This window comes from Phocoena sinus, chromosome 20 (assembly GCF_008692025.1).
Source record: "Phocoena sinus isolate mPhoSin1 chromosome 20, mPhoSin1.pri, whole genome shotgun sequence".
Lineage (NCBI taxonomy): Eukaryota > Metazoa > Chordata > Mammalia > Artiodactyla > Phocoenidae > Phocoena > Phocoena sinus.
Genome location: NC_045782.1, coordinates 45,650,972 through 45,672,496, shown reverse-complemented (window position 1 = coordinate 45,672,496; position 21,525 = coordinate 45,650,972). Strand labels below are relative to the sequence as shown.

General features: G+C 46.1%; 1 protein-coding gene across 6 annotated transcripts in view; it reads left to right on the top strand.

Annotated features, from left to right (window-relative positions):
- Positions 1–12,897: 12,897 nt before the first annotated feature.
- Positions 12,898–21,525, top strand: part of LOC116745572 (zinc finger protein 501-like) — a 37,897-nt gene continuing 29,269 nt past the window's right edge. For 3 of the 6 annotated variants that reach the window (XR_004347477.1, XR_004347479.1, XR_004347481.1), the window contains exons 1-2: positions 12,898–13,222; positions 15,530–17,351. Coding sequence is in view for 1 of the 6 variants with exons in the window: in XM_032616399.1 (XP_032472290.1) it covers positions 15,607–16,800 (1,194 nt within the window). In the remaining 5 variants the exon portion in view is untranslated. Of the gene's footprint in view, positions 13,223–15,529; positions 17,610–19,817; positions 19,912–20,624; positions 20,872–21,525 lie in introns of those variants that run through there. The other 3 variants (XR_004347480.1, XM_032616399.1, XR_004347483.1) reach the window with 3 other exon arrangements.

Below are 21,525 nucleotides of genomic sequence, written 5' to 3'. Positions count from 1 at the left end.
AAATGCCCACAAGTGCAATTGCTGAGTGATATCACAAATATACGTCCAACTTTATAAGAAGTGCTAAACTGTGCTTGAGGGTGACCATACCATTTTGCATTCTTCCCGGTCATGAATGAGAGTTCCTATTGCTCCATGTTCTTATCATCACTCAGTAGTGTCAGTAATTTAACTCCATCCATTTGGTATGTAGTGGTATCTCACCATGGTTTTAATTTGCATTTCCCTAATGGCTAATGATGTTAAACATATTTTCATGGGCTCAGTTGCCATCCATGTATCTTTTTGTGGTGAAGCAACTGTTCAAGTCCTTTCCCAGCTTGTAAGTGGATTATTTGCTTTTCTACTGTTGGATTTTGAGCGTTCTTTCTCTATTCTGGATACAGTGCCTTTGTCAGATATGTGATTTGAAAATATTTTCTCCTAGTCTATGTCTTGTTTTCATTCTCTTAACATCGTCTTTTGCCAAGCAGAAGTGTTTTTTTTTGTTTGTTTGTTTGTTTGATTCGTAAACATTTATTTACATCTTTATTGGAGTATAATTGCTTTACAATGGTGTGTTAGTTTCTGCTTTATAACAAAGTGAATCAGTTATACATATACATATGTCCCCATATCTCTTCCCTCTTGCGTCTCCCTCCCTCCCACCCTCCCTATAGAAGTTTTTAATTTTGATGAAGTCCAGTTTGTCACTGTTTGCCACAGTTTGTCCCGGGGCTTTTGATGTCGAGTCTAGGAACTCTTCCCTAACCCCGAGTTCATGAAGATTTTCTCTATGTTTTCTTCTAAAAGTTTTATAGTTTTGTATTTAAATCTATGATCCATTTTGAGTTCATTCTTGTGTAAGGTGTGTGGGTTAAGTCAAGGTTCGTCGTTTGCATATTGTCCTGTTGTTCCCACGTCATTTATAGGTACAGACATTTCGTCAAGGCATCCCCCTTTTTAAAAATCTCCAATGTCTTTCCATTGGAAACAAAAGTCCTTACCTGCAGGGTCAGGTTTCCCCTCCTCTCTGAGCTTCCCTCTGCTCTGTTCCCACCAGCCTCGGGCTCTCCTCCAGGGACCCACCCTCTACAAACTGTGGCTTCTGTATTGACTGGCCTTGTGCCCACCTGCCCTCTCCCTAGGATCTAAGCCCATAAGACAAGGGACACGCCTGCCTCGCTTGCCCTCTCACAAATATGCGGGAAAGTGTCCAAGGCTCTTTCTGGAGGAGCCACACCAGCCCAGCATCTAAGTGTGGAGTGTGCTGGGTGGATCAAGGGGCTCCTGAGGCCCCTCCTCTGGGTAAGTCCTGCCTGGGAAGTGAAGGGGGAGCAGGCGGGCTGGGCAGGGCTTCGCTGGGAATCCATCCACATTTTAGGCAGGTCATTTTTGCCAGAGTTGGTGCGAGATTGGAGGGGCTAGGTGGGGAGAGAGGGGTCTGTCAGAAGGTGATTTCATTCATGCAAGTACAGAGGACAAGGTCACAGAAGGGAGATAGGAGAAGAATAGGGGGCAGTACTCAGTAATATGGGGATGACCTGATGGGGCTGGAGGCAGCCAGTGACCCTCTGCCAGAGGGACCAGGTGGGGGCCACATGTTGGAGGGTCTGTAGACAACCAGGATAGGGAAGCTGCAGTTTGGATGCAGCAGAACCAAGAGTCTGGGAAGCTGGTCTGCAGAAGAAGGATGGAGCAGTGGGGGAGAGGGAGAGAAGAGGAGGCGGGGGTGGAGAGTGAGAGAGACAGAGACAGACAGACAGCTAGAAAAGTAAGAGAGGAGGGTAGCAGAGAGAGAGACCAGCTTTGTCTACAAGGTCCCGAAACCCAGGGGAAAACACCTAAGGCCACATCAGTGAAAAGCAGTGTGTGTCGGTGACTTTCTGAGTGGCATGAGACACACGTTTCCTGTATCCGCCTTGAAAGTCAAGAACCTGACTCCGAATGATCCTAGCAAAGGATGAGGATGTCAAATCCCTGTTGTGACAGTGAAAGGGGAAGAACCAGGAACGAGGGAGAGGCGGAGGGGAGAGAGGCTGTGAACACTGCCCTCCTGCTGCCAGCGACGCAACGCCTCTGGGAACCGGGGCCAGTGGTGTTTCCTCACCAGCCACCCTGCCCGGGACGCCACTCCTTCTGTCCAAATGGACCTAGTGGTGCCTCTTGCTGTTCCCACAGCGGCTGTTCAGCAAGTGCCACTTCTGGATGTCCCCTGGTGCTCCAGTGTGGTGCCTGGCTTTGGGGTTCATACCTTGGGCTGGCCCTGACCTGTCCCGCCATGTGCCACTCCCAGGGTCAATAGGGAAGTGTACCTCACCACCAGACGTTATTTAATTATTTATTTATTTACTCTTTTTTTTTTGAAGAGGCAAAATTATAAGGACAGAAAACTGAACAGTGGTTGCCAGGGTTGCGTCCCCTCAAGGGCCTCACTAGCGAAGTTGTAGGGTGACAGAACTGTTCTGGGTGGTTCTATGATGGGGGTGTGTACTCCATGCACTTGTGCAACCCCATAGGACACCACAAAGAGTGACCCTGGCTATGAAAAAATCAAGAACAGCTGGATGTGTGGGGTCCCGGGCCAGTGCAGGCTGAAGGGAGTCTGGTGTATCAGATGGAAGACACACTCTCACTAAAAGGGGAGACAGAAAGGAACTGACCTGGACAACTTTGCAAAACAGTGCTTTGCTAAATGCTATAAAGAAAAGACGACTCTGTATACATACTGAACTCTAGTTGGTCAATTTATTTCCCACAGTGGTACAGGTTAGCAGTTTGAACCTACTTTACATGTACAGTAGGATTTAACAAGTAAACATGCAGTAGGGAACCGCTGCACAAGGAGGGTTCAGATACGCTTGGGGAGATGCCAGAATGAATGGTCATATCAGTGTGAACTCAGGTTTGCATCATATGTGCACGTGTGGGTGAGGACACACACCCATATTTCCTAGCTTTGCCCCCTGAGAGTCCTGGAAGCACGTAACACCCCAGTGGCCACAAGAGTACCTCATGCCCAGATTTTGGTTTCTAAATCCTATCTTCGATAAAAGGAACCAGGGCTCCTTGGAGAAATGCCTGGTACTGGGGCTGAGGCTGAGAAAATGCAAGATGAGCCTGGACCGTCTTACAGTCCCAGAAAGTAAGAAAAGGCTAAAAGAAAAAAAAAAAAGCAGTATGGGTAACTAAAAGAATAGAATAAATATCCAACATGCATTTATACCCTTACGCTAAAAGTAAACACAATTTACCACAAATTTGCTTGCAGAGTGGTTCTTTTTTTTAAATATTTATTTATTATTTAAAAAATTGGGGGGGGCTGCCTCAGGTTTTACTTGTGGCACACGGGATCTTTGTCGCAGCGCGCGGGCTTCTCTCTAGTTGTGACATGCAGGTTTTCTCTCTCTAGTTGCGGCGCGGGTTCCAGAGCGCGTGGGCTCTGTAGTTTGCTGCAGGCAGGCTCTCTAGCTGAGGCACATGAGCTCAGTAGTTGTGGAGCATGGGCTTCGTTGCCCCTCTGCATGTGGGATCTTAGATCGAACCCGCGTCCCCTGCACTGGAAGGCGGATTCTTTACCACTGGACCACCGGGGAAGTCCCTGTATGGCAGTTCTTAACCATAAGTCTGCCTTTTTTTTGTCATTGGGAGAGCGGGTTAGCTGGGTGGGCCAGGGTGTCAAACTCCCTTGCCTGCTCCAGACAATTCCCCAATAGGCTGCTGAGATTAGAGGCTTGGGATGCTCAGAACGAGACCTAAAAATACCTGTGCTGAGGAGGCCTACGGGGAGGGCCGTGTCTTGCCTTAGCACGGCTTCCAAGGGTTTCTTATTTCTGTACCGGAGGTGGGGGATCTGACCCTTAACTTAATTTTTCCTTTTTCGCCCCAGGACTTGGACTGAGAGGTGGTTTCCATATTTGCCTCAAATCAAGAAGCATACCTGGCATCCGACTGCTGCTGCTCATCGAGGTCGTCTGCCTGTGACCCGGGGCGTCTGCCCATGGGGTTGCCCTTCGATTCAGGTTCGTTCACGTGTCTGTGGCCCTCTCTAGGCCAGGCTCACAGCTAGAGCCAAGGTCCCTGAGATGAGAAGCCGCCAGGCGCTGGGAGCACCACACAGACTGCAGCAGGAGCTGGGGTTCCCCCCGGGGCACCCGAGAATCCCCCTCGGGGGACAGCACTCCCATTGATTCAACCTGCCCTCTTAAATATGGTGACCCTAATTAAATCAATCATCCTTCCTAACGGGCATCAGGAGATTTAAGAAGGATGATTGATTTAATGGGGGTCAGGCTATTTAACTGGGCTGATTGAATCTGTGGAACTCACGTGATTTAAGGGGCTGGTTTAATATATGGGAGTCACATGATACGAGGGTGCCGATTGAATCAATGGGAGTCACCTCATTTATGGGGACTGATTTAACAATAGGAGACACGTGATCCAAGGGACTGATTGAATCAGCCTGAGCGCCGCCCCCCCTCCAAGGAGGACAGCACCTATGTACACAACTGTGTACATACTATGTGTCCACAAAGGAACTTTGGCTACATAATGCACATACACAGCTGTGTACATAGCCCTCGCTCCCGCCAAGCCCTCACTAGGCACTAGGCTGCCGTCTCACAACCCTCGTTAAGGACAAATTATTCACCGGACACTTGTTAGAAAGTGCAAGAGAGACTTTATTCAAGACTGGCAAATGTGGGAAGAAACTGATTTCAACTCCCAGTATAACAGGGACGAGTGAAGAGTGAAGGACGAGACAGCCCACAGCCAGGTGAGGATGCGAATGCAAATTACTAAGAGGAACCTAGTTAGCTTCAAGCGTGGGGAGTTCTTTGCTAAGACCGGGCTCAGGAGGCCAAGGATGAAGCCTCGGGGAGAAGAGGCGCCAGCCAGGGAGCCTCCGGAAGGGAGTCTCTACCGCCCTCACAACGGCCCCTTCCCTCCAAGTGGAGGTTCACACAGGTAAGGAACCAGGTCAGGAACCTGCCAAGGAAAGGCCACGCCGTGGCCGACAGATCCAAAGCTGGAGACTGACGCCAAGTCTAATCGGCCAAGACTTGGAAGGCGTGTCTCCTCCCTTGTGTGTGTCCCTTTGCGCCTCAGCCTCTGGATTTCCCTTTATCCCAGGCCCTGCGTCCCTCTCTCTCGGACTCTCACTGGCCTCTGCTCTGACGTTCTCGGCCAGTGTGAGCTGCTATCTTCCCATGCCCTCTCCACTACCACATTCTCCATCTACCTCCCTCCCCGTTGCCTGCATGGAATTTCCAACCATGAGTCCCACTCTCTGCCCTGACTGGCCACAGCCCAGAACAGATCTGCTGATTAGGTTGTGTGCCTTGTAGAACACACTTATGTGCTGTGTGCCTGTTTCTAAAGGTGATGAGTACAATGTTTTATGTCTTCTTCTTTCTTAAAAGAAAAATCCAAACAGCAAAATTAATTTACCCTTCATGGACTGTGCCCTGCTGGAAGCTTTCCACAGGTGGCCCGAGAGGAAGGGGTTCTTGGAGGAGGCTGAGCCCCGCCGGACTGTCTCTGCCACTGCAGAGGGAGGCTCTCAGATAACAGGTGGGGGATAGTTTCCTGGAGGCCACACCTGAAACTGTCCCGCTTCCCAGAGGGATGGCCCATGAGCCCCCTCCTCAAAGCCCAGAAGCCAAGTTGAAACTGGTGTCCCCAGGACAGGGCCAGTTTTTCCTGTTTGTCCTGTTTGGGTACCCCAGGCGGCAGCCAGAAACCCAATATGCCAGAGCAGAGGAGGAGAGCAGAGGAGGGAAGGTAAACAGGAGACCCCAGGCAATACCATTCTGGGAGAATGTGGGGGCAGGGACACTGGAGGGGGCTGCAGACAAGAGCTGGATGGCCCAGCGCTAAGACCCTAAACACGTCCTCACCTGGTTGCAGAACCCTGCTCCCACCTCCTGCTCGGCGTCCTGTGCTGGAGGTACCTACCGTCACCTTTGGATGCTGGGTGCCCCAGGGCTCACCTCCTTGGGCGGTCTCTCCCCTCACAGTTAATGCTGGCCCCACACAGAGCTCATCTTCCAGCTCCAGCTGCTTCCTCTGCTGAAGACGCTCTCCATGGTCACCTCTCACATGTCATGTGCAAATAAAGGCCCTCCATCGACCCCCAAAACCTCGTGCTTTCCATTCAGTAACAGGCAGTGTCGTTCTTCCAGATGCTCAGGCCAAACTGCAGTGTCACGCTCCACCTGGCTCTTTCTCACAAACCCCACATCCATCCTTGATTTCTTGCTGCTCTAATTTTATGATGTTTCCAAATCCACCACTCCTGTCATACAGCAGCACCACCCGGCCTCCTGCTGGTCTAAGCTACTTCACCAGGGCCCGGATTATGGTAAAGAGCCTCCCAACCTCCCCTGCTGTCTTCCTGCTGCCCACGGTCTTGTTCTTCACCCTCAGCCACTGAAAGACCTAGTCATGACCTTCTTCTCTCATCTCATTTAGAATGAAATCCAAAGTCTTCATGACACTCAGGAGGTCGGCATGCCATAACCCCATTGTCCCCTCTATCCTCATTGCCCTGCAGATACTCTGGACTCTGGCTCCCCTCAGACAAGCACCCCTACCTCAGGGCCTTTGCACATCCCACCCATCTGCTAGAAAGCTCTTCCCCTAGGCATGTGCACGGCTGGCCTCACTTCATTCACACCAAAGCTCATCTTACTTGCTTGCCTATGATCTGTCTCCTTGCAAGAACCAAAGCTCCCAGGACACAGGGGCCTCATTTTCCTCCTGCTTCCCCAGCACCTGGCGTGACGGCTGGCACATAGTAGGTGTTCAGTAACATGAGTTATGAGTAAATTAGTGAGTGGGGATGCTGCCAGCCACAACGTCTGGAGACTGTGTCCTGGCTGGAGGGGTGTGTCCTGAGCCACACCCTCTGTTCTGGACAGGTCCCCAATGAGCCCCCGCCCCCACCCAACTACACAGACCACCCAGCTGCTTTCTCTGACCTTCGTACATGAAGCCCCCCCTGGCTTCTTCACAGACCCTCTTTTCTTCCATTCAAACCCTTCTTCTACCTCCCGGCCAAGCTCACTTAATTGTCCAAGCGGCTGGAGGACACTGCGTCACTGCTGTGTCTAGGGGGAGTGTGGGGGAGCTCTGCAAAGGGGCTAGTGTTAGACAAGTACCAGTTCAGGGTAGAGTTCCATGCACCAGCGCCCTTTTCCAAAGGGTAGGGGGTCTTCCCTGTTGCACCTGGTGGGTGGTGGGTGGTGGACATTGACCAGGCAACAGCGAAGTTCCTCATTTGTCCTGGCCTCACTGGTGGAGATGGGACCCCTGTGGAACTGACTGCCTCAGGCGTTCTATGCGCCCCCCTCACCCCTTGCCCTGGTGACTTGCTGTATCCAGCAAGCAGGAAGCAGCTGCCCCGTGCACAAAGAGGAGAGCTTTCCTCTGCAGTGAATCCTGGCCGGCAAATGCCAAGGGGGCACTCCTGCCAGCCTGGGTGCTCAAGGGTGATGAGCTGAGTCCTGCCGCCCCGAGGCAGGCTGTGCTACTTAGGCCACTGACACTGGCTTCTGCACGAACAGCACATTGTGGGCATTTCATTACTGTCCACTGCACCCCAAAGTGCCAAGTTCCTGGAACCTGTTGGAGAGTTTGTCCTCTTCCGTGTGTGCCAGCCATAGTTCCAGGAGGAATACTGTGCAGCCTGGCGGGTACAGTGTAGGGAAAGGGATTTGCATTTCCAGACAGTCACCCACCGTGCACCAGGCCCTGCGTGTGTGAATGATCTCGTGTGTCAGAGACCCCAATCCCCCAAACGGAGCCCCAAGGCACTAAGTACTCAGCCAGAATCCTACACACAGCCGCTGGCCACACCCCAGTGGTTGGCTGCCCCTGTTAAAACCACTTCTAGCTCCAGGCTCAGAGCACCTCGCTAAAGCCAGGGGTTGGGGTCCAAAGCCATCACTGTTGAAGCTCATAGCAGGAGAAAGAAGAGAGCAAGAACCAATAAACCAAAGCAGCAGCCAAACACAACTAAGAGCTGTAGCACAGAGGGAGCACACGGGCCCACCCGGCTTTTGTGTGGTTCAGAGATCGGCTTTGCTCTTTCCTCTGCTGCCACCCAGCACCCCCAAAGAGAGGCTGACCAGCAGCCAATCAGTTCCCTTCGACCTCAGCTCAACATTTGGGTGCGGGGAGGCAAGTAGCCCTTTGAGAATCTGCTTAAACGTGGGAAAAGCCTTCTTCTCAGGAAAATGCACATGCCCAAGTTTGTGAAAACATCTGTAGGGGTACTCCAGGGATGCTAGGTAAAGAACTCCCTTTCAGAATCTAAATTTTAGATGAGGAGTGGTGCTGTTTGTACTCTATGGCCATCGAATCCTTGATTTCCTGAGGCCCAGGCGTGAAGAGCAAAACCTCCCAACTGAAGGCACCTGGAACCAGGATGTGGTCAGAGGGTGACAAAGCTTCCTGGGCTGGGACCGAAACAGAAATCCAAGAACGGACCCCTGATTCTATAAAAGCATATTTGATGTACTGGGGGCACTTCAAATCCATGGAAGAAAGGGCAGACGACTTTAGAAACAGTGTTGGGATGAGTGCTTGCTAGTTCAGCTTTTCCTCCTTAACGAACCACCCCAAATCTTAGTGGCTTAATGCAATCAGTTATTTGCTCGTGATTCTGTGGGTGGACAATTTGGGCTTTGCTCAAATAGGACGGTGACTTTGCTGGCTTCACCTGAGCTCCCCCGACCCTCTTAGTAATTGACACATTCCTCAAGCATGCAGCAGGTTAATGCATGTTCAACAAGCATGCAGCAGGTTGTCTCAGGCGCCTTCAAGTGACAGCTACTCTCCAAAGAGAGATCAAGTCCCATTGCATAAACACTTCTGTGCATCACATTTGTACCATTGCCTAAAGCAAGTCATGTGGCCAATCCCAGATCCAGGAGTGAAAAGATGGACCCCATCTCTTCATGAGAGAGGAGGCAAAAAGGCACGTGAGAGGGTCTCGAGCAATTTGTGGTCACGTATTGTTTGCAATCTACCATACTTAGCCTTTTGAGGAAAGAATTAACTTAGAAACTTCCCTCAAATAGGACATTCACCAAAACGTACTCCCAATTGGAGTAAAAGTTAAATATAAAAAATGAAACTGTGACAGTATTTGAGGACAGTATTGGTGAATATTTCTATGTCCTTGCAGGAGAAAAAACCCTTATGGTGAAAAAGTAAAAGTCAGAAACCATAAAGATAAAGTTATTTTGGCATGCGTTCTTTTTTTTTTCAATTTTTTAATTTTTATTTTTGGCTGCATTGGGTCTTCGTTGCTGTGTGCAGGCTTTTACTTGTTGCAGTGAGCCGGGGCTGCTCTTCGTTGTGGTGTGCGGGCTTCTCATTGCGGTGGCTTCTCTCCGCTGTGGAACAGTAGCTCTAGGCGCGTGGGCCTCAGCAGTTGTGGCACACGGGCCCAGTAGCTGTGGCTCGTGGGCTCCAGAGCGCAGGCTCAGCAGTTGTGGCACACTGGCTTAGTTGCTCCGTGGCATGTGGGATCTTCCCGGACCAGGGCTCGAACTCTTGTCCCCTGCATTGGCAGGTGGATTCTTAACCACTGTGCCACCAGGGAAGTCCCAGGTGTGCCTTCTTAACAATTAAAATTATTCTTTTAAAACATCATGAACAAAATTAAAAGCCAAAATATAAATTGGAAAATTATTTGCAACACAAGTTTCAGAAAGAAAGATTTAATACGCTTTATATTTGAGAGTTTATATCAGAAAGAAACGGCAAATGACATGATCAAATCTTGATAGAGGACACGGAAAATAATCACCAGCATTTTGTATGTTTTCTAAATGAATAAACAGCTAACAACACATGAAAATATGCTCAACCCACTCTTAATTAAAGAAATACAAATTAAAACAACAAGGTGCCATTTTCACTTACTGAGTTGGCAAAGAGTTTTGTTTTGTTATTATTTTTTGTTAATAGGCAGTGCCCAGTATTATCAGTAAGTGATAGTGAGTAAAGAGGAGCTCCTGAACTAGGTCCCTCTGAGGATAGAGATCTCCTTGGTCCAACTCACAGATTCATTCCTTCAACCAATGTTATTGAGCACCTACCATGTGCTGGGCACAGCCTAGACTCAGAAGGTGACATTTGTGCAAAGATCTGAAAGTGAGAAGTGAGCTGTGTGGCTATCTGTGGAAAAGGTCTCCCAGGCAGTGGAAACAGCGACATGAGCCCTGAAGATCCAACACATCCAGGGATCAGCCAGGGCCCAAGGGGCTCACGTGGAGCAGCTGAGGGAGAAGGTTAGGAGGACGTCAGAGGAGGTGGGGCATGGTGGGGCCTCTGCACGTCTTGAGGGCCCTCACGAGCACCACATTGGCTTTTATTCTGAGTGCTGTGGGAGCAGAAGGGGAACAGGTTGACTTGGGTGTTAGCAGATCCCTCTGGCTAGTGCGTTGAGAATAGACTGGGGTGCCAGAGTAAAGCTTCTGCAACAACCCAGGAGAGAAGGGATGGTGGGCCCTGAGTAACTGGTGAGATGCAAATAAGTGATCAATTCTGTATGTGTATTGGAGCTCACCTGGTAGGATTTCCTGATAAACTGGATGTGGGGCGGAGGGAAAGAGAAGATGACTCCAAGGTTCTGGCCTGAACAACTAAAAGGATGGAGCTGCCCTCCATAGAGATGAGAAAGCTCGGAGGAGCAGGTCTGGGGAGAGTATTGGAGCTCAGTCCTTGTCATGGATGTTGGAGTGGCGATGTTGAGTGGCAGGTGGACCCATGAGCCTGAGGTCACCTTAGCTGTGGTAACTTGATCTTGGAATTCCCAGCCTCCAGGATTAGGAGAAATAAATTCCTGTTGTTTCTAAGCTCTTTGATATCCAATTTTTTGTCTTCTTGATTTGACAAGGACTAAAAATGATGGAGTGACGCTTCCCCTCCGATTATTTTTTTGATTTCTTTTCATTGTTTTGCCTTCAGTTTTGGAATCTACATATATGTATATGTATATATATACAAATTGATGAATATTGTATCCATATTACATATAGTAAATGTTAATCATTAAGAAATTAATTATTTATGGACTTCCCTGGTGGCACAATGGTTAAGAATCCTCCTGTTAATGCAGGGGACATGGGTTTGAGCCCTGGTCTGGGAAGATCCCACATGCCACAGAGCAAATAAGCCAGTGCACCACAACTACTGAGCCTGCGCTCTAGAGCCCGTGAGCCACAACTACTGAGCCCACGTGCCACAACTACTGAAGCCCGTGCTCTACAACAAGCCACTGCAATGAGAAGCCTGTGCACCTCAAAGAGTAGCCCCCACTCACCACAACTAGAGAAAGCCTGTGTGCAGCAATGAAGACCCAACACAGCCAAAAATAAATAAATTTTAAAAATAATAAATTTATTTTTAAAAAAGAAATTAATTATTTGGAATTATATTTGGACTCTTTTATTTAACAAATATTTCTAGAGCACCACATTTGGGGGCATTGTCCTAGGCCCTTTGTCTCATCAGCAAAGTGCCACAGCATTGACTCTGCACTGCACTCTCCCATTTTTTTCATCGTGATAGTGTCACTGATGGCATACTTTCTCCATATTCTGTACCTTATGCCAGTTTTGCTATTTACGAAGCTATTTGTGATCAACTCTGAGGTATCATCTGCTTCTATGCCCTATGTCTAACTTTATGTGAGAGTATGTAATGCTTGCCATGTAACCTTCCTATAAATCGCAAAATATGTATTTTTAAAACTTTTTATGATAAAGCAGTAATTCTAATTCATGGTAGAAATTTTGGGAAATATGGAAAAACATGTAAGATAAAAAAAATTTTTTAAAGCCTATGATCCCTGCAGCCCAAAATAGTATTTCCTCCTGGTATTTTTTTCTATATATACTTTCCTGCATTTTCCAACTTTTGCATAATGAACATGCTGTCGCATTTGAAACCAGAAAACAAACATTTGCAGTTACAGTAGGGTTCTGTCATGCTCTTTGCAGGCTTGGCCAGAGAGAGGAAATGAGAAGATAAACAGCAGGATAGGTCTCCCCATTGTCACTGCTGCAGTGGCTCTGAGACGGAGACTTGATTGTTCTCAGGGGCTGCAGTACTTGGTGGGTCTGCTCCGCTGCACGTTTTCACCCTGCATTCCAGGCTGCCTGAGCTCTTGGCAGATTAAAAACAAACATAGCTGACATCTGGATGGTTTTGAAGTGTCTGCTGAGAAATGCCAAATGTGACGTTCACTCATAATAATTCCTTAATGTTTTCTAATACCTAGTTCCTCGTTCCATTTTCCCCCGAATCTCAAAAATATCTTTTTACAGTTTGTTAGAAACAGTATCCAAAGAACCACAGCGTCCTCTAATGTCTGTAACATTTTACACTGTCTTTCCTTCTTGTTTCAAATTTGACTTGAAACAATTGTTTTTTGGGAGGACTTGTGAAGGACTTGCATTTATCCATACACTATAATCTACACTTTTCCAAGATTTTCTATTCTTAACACTTGCTGAAAATTATTTGAGTATGCAAACCTTGATTTAATTAAGACCGCGCCTGTACGGTCGGGCGCGGGGAGCCCTCTGTCCTGCGCACACCAGACCCCAGAATCTAAGCGCCGGCCAGCGCCCCTAACCTCGGAAGCAAGCTTCAGCCTCCATCAAGAGCACCGCAGAAGGGAGCAAGCGTCGGTGGTTACCATGGAATTCCAGTGTGTGGCTCTGATTAGCTGAGACACCTCCCGCTCGCCCACTCCGCTCCGCGCCGGGGGAGGGATACCCAGAGGCAGAGATTTCTCGGGGACTTCTGGGAAAAAGTAAGTCCTTGAGAACGAAAGCGGAAGCGGCGCGGCCCGAGGCCTTCTGGGAGTCGCAGTTCGTCGTCGTCAGGCGCTTTCGGACCCGCAGGCGGAGCCGCTTGGCTTCCCGTGAGGTCCGTGCGGACTGGGGCCCTGCTACCCCACCTCGTCTCCAGCCGGGAGCAGCGGGAGCTCGGTGCTGGGGCCTGGCGGGGAGCGGGACCCCGGGTTCCCTAGAGGCCGCGGAGGCCCAGGGTATTCCCTGTGCCGAGGAAGAGCGGAGGTGGAAGGAGAAAGAAATGTCAAGAAGAGAACTGCTTAAAGGGAAACTAAACCGAGCCAGAGTTTCCTTGCTGTGACAGCACATTTGGTGCAGTGGGCCAAAATTTTAATCTCCGGACTGCAGCCTGCGACCCCTAGACGGTGAGCCTTTGCTAAAATGTTTGCTTGAAGACCCGAAATTTGACTTGAAACAATTGGTTTTTGGGAGGACTTGTGAAGGACTTGCATTTATCCATACACTATAATCTACGCCTTTCCAAGATTTTCTATTCTTAACACTTGCTGAAAATTATTTGAGTATGCAAACCTTGAGTTAATTAAGAAAGCAAAGTATTGGCTTCCACAGTTTAAGTGACCATTCATTTGGGATTCTCAGAGGTTTGTATTTGTGAAAAAGAAAAAGGAACAGTTCTCTAGTGCCTTACCTCTCTTTGTACCAGAACATCTCTTATGTCTATGATTGGTGAAAATGCTGTTGCCTCTAGTTAGTGATTCTACCCAAACGTTGACTGTGATCTTAGATCACCTTATCATACTGCCCTTCTGTTTTCAACCAGTCTGATAACACCTCCCTCTAAGGCTCTGTGTGTGTCTTCTCTAGTTTTGTGTCTTGTTTTTTGTGTTGACTGGAGGACAGTAAGTCTTTGTCCTTCGACGCAGACTTTCGGGAGACTCAGATTATATGCTTTTAAAAACTGATAGTGCTAGTGCTTTAAATTTTTCAAAATATTTACGTGATGAAAGTTTTGATTTTGTTGCATATTTTTTTTCCCCATGAGCAGAATTCTCAGTTTCTAAAATGTGTCTCAGCCCAGGAAAGAATTGTGGAGATCCTGTGAGATGCTGAGGTTTCCAGAGGCACTTATTCAGATGAGGGATAAATCTGTGCACTTTAGGGGTGAATGTTTAGGAGGAGTGGAATCTCTAAAATGTTGTTCAAGGAGCTCTCCTTAATGCCTTAAATTCTGCTTTTCTGTTCAGAGTTGGACCTTCTCTCTTTTTTTTTTTTTTTTGACATGGAAATATGTTTTTTGTTTTTTTTTACCACAGTGAGAAACCTTACATTTATAAGGTTTCTCCCCAGTATGAATTCTCAGATGTTGAACAAGAGATGAATTTACAGTGAATGCTTTTCCACAAACTTTACATTTATAGGGTTTTTCTCCAGTATGAGTTCTCTGATGTTCAGTAAGAGATGAACTCTGGATAAATGCTTTTCCACAGTCATCACACATGTAAGGTTTCTCACCGGTATGAATTCGTGTACGGATAAATGCTGTTATTCCTTTGTACATTGCTTTATCAGGTGCTGTTTTTACATTCCTCAGTGGCTTCTCTCCATGTGCTGTAGCTCTGCCATTTCTTCTTGTCACACATTTTCTTTTTTTCTTTTTAAATTTATTTTATTTATTTATTCTTGGCTGCGTTGGGTCTTCGTTGCTGCCTGTGGGCTTGCGGGTTTTCTCTAGTTGCGGCAAGCGGGAGCCACTCTTCGTTGCGGTGCGTGTGCTTCTCATTGCAGCGGCTTCTCTTGTTGCAGAGCACGGGCTCTAGGGGCGTGGGAGTCAGTAGTTGTGGCATGCGGGCTCAGTGGTTGTGGCTCGCGGGCTCCAGAATGCAGGCTCAGCAATTGTGGTGCATGGGCCTAGCTGTTCCGTGGCATGTGGGATCTTCCCAGACCAGGGCCTGAACCTGTGTCCCCTGCATTGGCACGCAGATTCTTAACCACTGCGCCACCAGGGAAACCCCTTTTTTTCTTTTTTTAATATGTATTTATTTGGCTGTGCTGGGTCTTAGTTGCGGCAGATGGGATCTTCATTGCAGCATGCGGGCTTTTTTTTTTTTTTAGTTGTGGCATGCGGGCTCTTAGTTGAGGCATGCGGTATCTAGTTCCCCAACAAGAGATTGAACCCAGGCGCCCTGCATTGGGAGTGTGGAGTCTTAACTGCTGGACCACCAGGGAAATCCCTGTCGCACATTTTCTAATACTGCTATGCATCCCCTTCATTATTTGTCTTTTGACTAGGTACTTGTCCATTCTCTCATTTAAGCTCTGTTTAGTCTCCAGATTACTGTGGTAGTATAGTGGACAAAGCCTAAGTTCTATTTCTGACCATCTCATTAATAACTTCTGTATCTTTAGGTTATAATCACATAACCTCTCTAGTTCTAAACTTGTTTATCTTTAAATGAGAAGGTTAAACTTTTATATCTTTAAAACATTTTTTTCAGCTTTCAGACTCTTTGTGACATTGCCTATTGGGCCAACTTCTTTCCTAGCACTTCTGCCTCTTCTTAACTCTACTCCATTGACTTATTATTTTCCCAGATTACGAGACTGTAAATATGCATTCTAATTTTCAGTAAGGTTATTTATTTCCTCCTGAGTTCAGTTCCTGTAATCCCAACACAGAAAATATGTTTTTATAAATGTTTTATTCCCCTCAGATTTGAAGAGCAGAGCAGATACCAAAGAGAAGACCATTAGAATATACTTTTGAGTGAGCAGTTCCATCACTGTCATCATGGAAAGGCTCAGAGGGGATGTGTTCAAAGAGTATTTATTTGAAGAAACCTGTGAATATGAGGCCAAGGTAGAAAAGCAAAAGGAGCACTCTATAGACAAAATTTCAAAAAAATCTGTTGCCCAAACCACTGGTTTTCAGCAAATAATAGTTGGCCATGAAGAAATATCTTGTGAGGAAAATGGGCATACTTTTAATGAGTTTGAGAGAGGTTTTGATCTAAGATCTAAACGTATCCCATGGAATGTTACTCATTCAGAAAAGAAACTACATATATTTGATCCATTTGGGGAAAGTGTCAAATGGAACTTATCTCCAATTAAAAGTCAAAGAGCTTCTAAAAGGAAAACTTATAATTGTAGTGACTGTGGAAAAAATTTCAGTGACCATTCAAACTTTTTTCGTCATGAGAGAATTCATACTGGTGAGAAACCTTATAAGTGTCATGGCTGTGGAAAAGCATTTATCCAAAGTTCATCTCTTACTGAACATCAGAGAACTCATACTGGAGAAAAACCCTATAAATGTAAAGTTTGTGGAAAAGCATTCACTGTAAATTCATCACTTGTTCAACATCTGAGAATTCATACTGGGGAGAAACCTTATAAATGTAATGAATGTGGGAAAGCCTTCAGTGACTACTCATCCTTTATTCAACATCAAAGAATTCACAGTGAAGAGAAACCCTATGAATGTATTAACTGTTGGAAGTCCTTCACTGATATCTCAACTCTTACACAACATCAGAGAATTCACACTGGAGTGAAACCCTATAAGTGTAATGATTGTGGGAAGGCATTTAGACGAAGTACACACCTTACCCAACACCAGAGGACTCATACTGGGGAAAAGCCTTATAACTGTAATGAATGTGGAAAAGCATTCAGTGCCCACTCAACCTTTACACAACACCAAAGGATTCACACTGGAGAAAAACCCTATACATGCAGTGAATGTGGGAAGGGCTTCCCTGAAAACTCGTCCCTTACTAAACATCATCGAATTCATACTGGAGAGAAACCTTATGAATGTTGTGAATGTAATAAAGCTTTTAGCCAGAGCACTCATCTTATTCAACATCAGAGACGTCATACTGGAGAGAAACACTTTAAATGTGATAAATGTGGAAAAGCATTTGGTAACAGTTCAATCCTGATCAGACATCAGCAGCTTCACATTTTAGAGTCATCCTAACGATACTACAGTTTTGTGGACTACTTCATCCTTTCATGAGCCACTCTTACTTTTTGGTCATATGTCTCTTACCCATGCCACCCACTCTTGCTTACAATTAGAATTTCTAGGAATGTTGTATTCCTGGGATAAAGTAAAACATTATATAATATTTAAAATTTAAGTTTCCCATACTGACGCTGTTTTGTTAAGTGCATAGAGATTTAGATTGTTATGTGTTCTTGGAGAATTGGCCCTTTTTTCATACTTTAATGCCCCTTCTTATCCCGTAGTATCCTCCCTGTTCTGAAGTCTGCTCTGTCTGAAATTAATAAAAGTTACGTCAGCTTACTTTTGATTAGTGTTAGCATGACATATCTTTCTCCATCTCTTTACTTTTAACATAATGTTTGTTACTGTTTTCTATTCTTTGTGTTTTTGTTTCCTTTCTTCCATCTTTTTCTGCCTTCTCCCTCCACAATTTTCATCAAAAGTAGGCTATGACATCCCAAAGCACGAGGACCATCGGATGCTGCATGTGGTGGGGCGTGGGGGTCAGAAGGCACCTGAAGGTAAGAGTACCTCCAAACCTCACATTTGAAGTGTAGACTCTTTTCACAGTGGCCGTCCTGTGGCAGGATATTTTGCTATTAATTATAAACAAATACATAATTGAGCATTTTATGATTCCATTGTATCTCTTGTAGTACATTAATTATATGTCTTTTAAAAACATTTTATTGGTTGCCTTAGAGCTTGCAATATGTATTTTAAACTAAGTGCACCTTTAAATAAAACGACACTGCCTCACATGTAATGCAGGTACCTTATATCAGAAGTATTCCCATCCTTTGTGGCATTGCTGTCATTTGCTTCACTTGTGCGTATGCTATCACCCAATCACCCAATATGTTGTCATTATTATTGCTTTAAATAAACAATTATCTTTGAGATTTAAGAATAAGAAAATATGTTTATTTTACCTTCCTAAAATTTCCTCACTGACGCTCTTCATGTCTTTTTTTTTTTTTTTGCGGTACGCGGGCCTCTCACTGCTGTGGCCTCTCCCATTGCAGAGCACAGGCTCCAGACACACAGGCTCAGCAGCCATGGCTCACAGGCCCAGCCGCTCCGCGGCATGTGGGATCTTCCCGGACCAGGGCACAAACCCGTGTCCCCTGCATCAGCAGGCGGACTCTCAACCACTGCGCCACCAGCGAAGCCCTTCATGTCTTAATATAGATCTAAGTTTCTGAATAAATAAATTTTCTTCTGCCTGAAGAACTTCTTTTAACATTTTTAAGGACGGGTCTGCTAGCAATTAATTCCATTAGTTTTTGTTTGTCTGAGAAAGTATTTCTCCATTACCTTTGAAGGATAATTTCACTGTATGTAGAATTCTAAGCTGGTGAGGGTTTTTCTTTCAGCATTTTGAATGTTTCATTCCACTTCTTGCTTGCTTGCAGGTTTTCTGATGTGAGGTCCATTGTGATTCTTATCCTTGTTCCTCTATAGGTGTGTTGTATTTCTCTGGCTTCTTTCAAGATTTTCTCTTTGTCTTTTTTTTTTTTTTTAAAGGTTGAATATATGCCTAGGAGTAGTTTGTTTGTGTTTTATCCTGCTTGGTATTCTCTGAGTTTCTTGTATATAAGAGTTGGTATTTGTCATTCATTTTGGAAAGTTCTCGGTCATTATTACTTCAAATATTTGTTCTGCTCAGTTTTTCCTTTCTTCTCCTGGTATTCCAAGTACATATATATTTCTTTTTTTATATATATATAAAAATCTCCTTTTTAGGGCTTCCCTGGTGGTGCAGTGGTTGAGAGTCCGCCTGCCGATGCAGGGGACACAGGTTCATGCCCCGGTCCGGGAAGATCCCATGTGCCGCAGAGCGGCTGGGCCCGTGAGCCATGGCTGCTGAGCCTGCGCGTCTGGAGCCTGTGCTCTGCAACGGGAGAGGCCACAGCAGTGAGAGGCCCGTGTACCGCAAAAAAATAAAATCTCCTTTTTATTCTTTTTCAATTAAATATTCCTATAAAAGCTAAGCAGTACATACACACAGAGCCAAGTTCTAAAGAACCAAAGAGTCATCCCTAGGTGCCAGAAAATAAGAAAAAACTCAAAGTCACAGCTGTAAGGGGGAAAGGTGGTACCAATAACCACAATACTGTGTTGTCCCATGGGGTGCCATATCAGCTCTAGACCAGAGTGATGGAGACTGAACTTTTAACGACACAAGGATTAGGTATGTTCTAGTGCTGCACAGGTACAAAGCTAGAAATTTCCCCATAAAAACGATTTGTTCTTTGAATCTGTCATCCCTCTTATGGCCTCCATTGTTTGTGATGAGAAGTCAGATGTTAGTCTTATTGGGGTTTCTTTGTATCTGACAGTTCATACTTCTCTTGCTGTTTTCAAGATTTTGTCTTTGTGTTTCAGTACATATGTATTTCGTCTTTAATTTTGGCCCACAGTTCTTGGATGTTCTGGGTTTTTTCCTTCTTTATTTCTTTTTGCATTTCAGCCTGGAGATTTCTATTGACCTATTGACATTGATTCTTTCCTTGGCCAAGTTGAGTGTACTGATGAGCTCATTGAAAGATTTCTTCATTTCTGTCACTGTATTTTTTTCCTAGCATTTCTTTTTGATATTTTCTAGAGGCTCCATCTCTGCTAACATTACCCGTCTGTTCTTGCACATTGTCTCATTTTTCCACTAGTGCTCTTAATGTATTAATCATACTTACTTTAAATTCTCTGTCTGAAAATGCCAGTATCTGTACCCTGTCTTAGTCTGGTTCTGATGCTGGCTTGGTCTCTCCACAGTGTGCTCTTGCCTTTCGGCATGCCTTGTAGTTTTTTTGTTGAGAGCTGGACACGTTGTGTTGGGTAATAGGAACTGAGGTAAATGGGTCTTCAGTGTGAGGTTTCATTTACTCTACTAGGAGTTGGGCTGTGTTTAATGTTTGCTGTAGCCGTAAGTGTTGGAGGCTTCAGTGTCCTCTGGTGTCCTTATTTTTGCCTCTTGTTGTCTTTAGGTTTCTCAAGAAACTTTTCTTACATAGAGTCTGAGTCCTGGCACTCTCCCCGTTGTAATCCATTGTTCGTATACTGGAGCCTGTTGATGTGGTGGTAAGCTATTGGGTAGGGAAAGCATTCTGTAATCTAATAATTAAATCTCAGTTGTTTATAGTGAGTCTGAGTCCCTGGGCTTTGAATTTCAGAAGAATTTCTTAGCGTTTTCCCCCCCTACCTTCCAAAACTAGGGCTTATAACAAAAACATCTGGTTTCTTCTTCCCCACCCCTTGTCCACCTTCTAAACCGTCACTGTGTGGCAGGGCAGCGGTGGGGGCTCAGAGAGGAGGGAGAAGGTCTCAGAGTCCTGAGCTAGCTCAGACTGGGGTGTGTGTGTGTGTGTGTGTGTGTGTACATACATGAGTGGGGGAGTAGCAGCACCCAGGAGAGCAGCCTGGCCACTCCCTCCCCCTTCAGGCTACAGATGGAAGACTGAGGCCCAGGGAGTGTTCAGCTTCATCTACCCCTGCCCACATCCCTTAAATTCCCCAAACCTCAACTATGTGGGGGGGAGGGACCAGAGATATTAGCAGATACAAATGCAAATCATTAATGTGTCTACAATATATTTCATTTCTTGGTAATTCTATCCTGCCTTTTCCCTTCTGTATTATAAATTTGGGAGCTTTTACTTTAGGTAGACTGAAGCGTTCCAGCGCTTGGCCTTGCTGCTGAAAGAAATCTCAGCAAGAGGAGAAAAGATTCTGTCTTCTCCCTGTAGCTGCAGGGAGTCCAATTCTCTTCAGTCTGATAATAATGTCTTGTTTAGGTCATGTCTTGCAAAGGAGTCCTGTGAGATGTCTGGACTTTAAGGTGATGGATACATCCCATGAACAAAACCCTCACCCTCCCGACCCACTGTCGTTCTGCTGGTCATCTTACTTGCCAGCTCAAAACCCTGGTAATACAATTTAAATTAACATCTGAGGTTTTGGGACTCCCCTGGTGGCGCAGTGGTTAAGAATCCGCCTGCCGATGCAGGGGACATGGGTTCGAGCCCTGGTCTGGGAAGATCCACATACCACAGAGCAACTAAGCCCATGCGCCTCAACTACTGAGCCTGCGCTCTAGAGCCTGCGACACACAACTACTGAAGCCCTCATGCCTAGAGCCTGTGCTCCGCAACAAGAGAATCCACCACAATGAGAAGACCGTATGTCGCAACGAAGAGTAGCCCCTACTCACCACAACTATAGAAAGCCCGCATGCAGCAACGAAGACCCAATGCAGCCAAAAAATAAATAAATAAAATTTTTTTAAAAATCTGAGTTTCAAAAGATAAATACTTTTCTTGTCTCCCACATGCAGAGAGGTAAAACTAAACCCAGCTGTGCTAGCTTTTAAAATTTAAGCAGAGTTTGGAGAGCTGCCAAATTGTAATGTGATTGCTGGGTTGCAGCAGAGATTTGCCACCTTGCTCAGGTCACCCAGGGAAAGGCGCACGGGAACAAGAGGAGGTTCCAGGGCTTACTAAGCATGATCGTTACACTTCACGCCCTTCCAGAGTTACTCAACAGGACTGTGAATGCTGCCTTGCTGGGTGTGCCTGGGGAGCAAGGGGGGACAAAAATGCTGACAAGGATCTCCTCCTCCCTTTGGGGGCCTTCTGTCAGTCTTCAGCTCTGTTGACAAATCCCTGCGACTGCACTTCAGAAGCAGATGGCACAGGA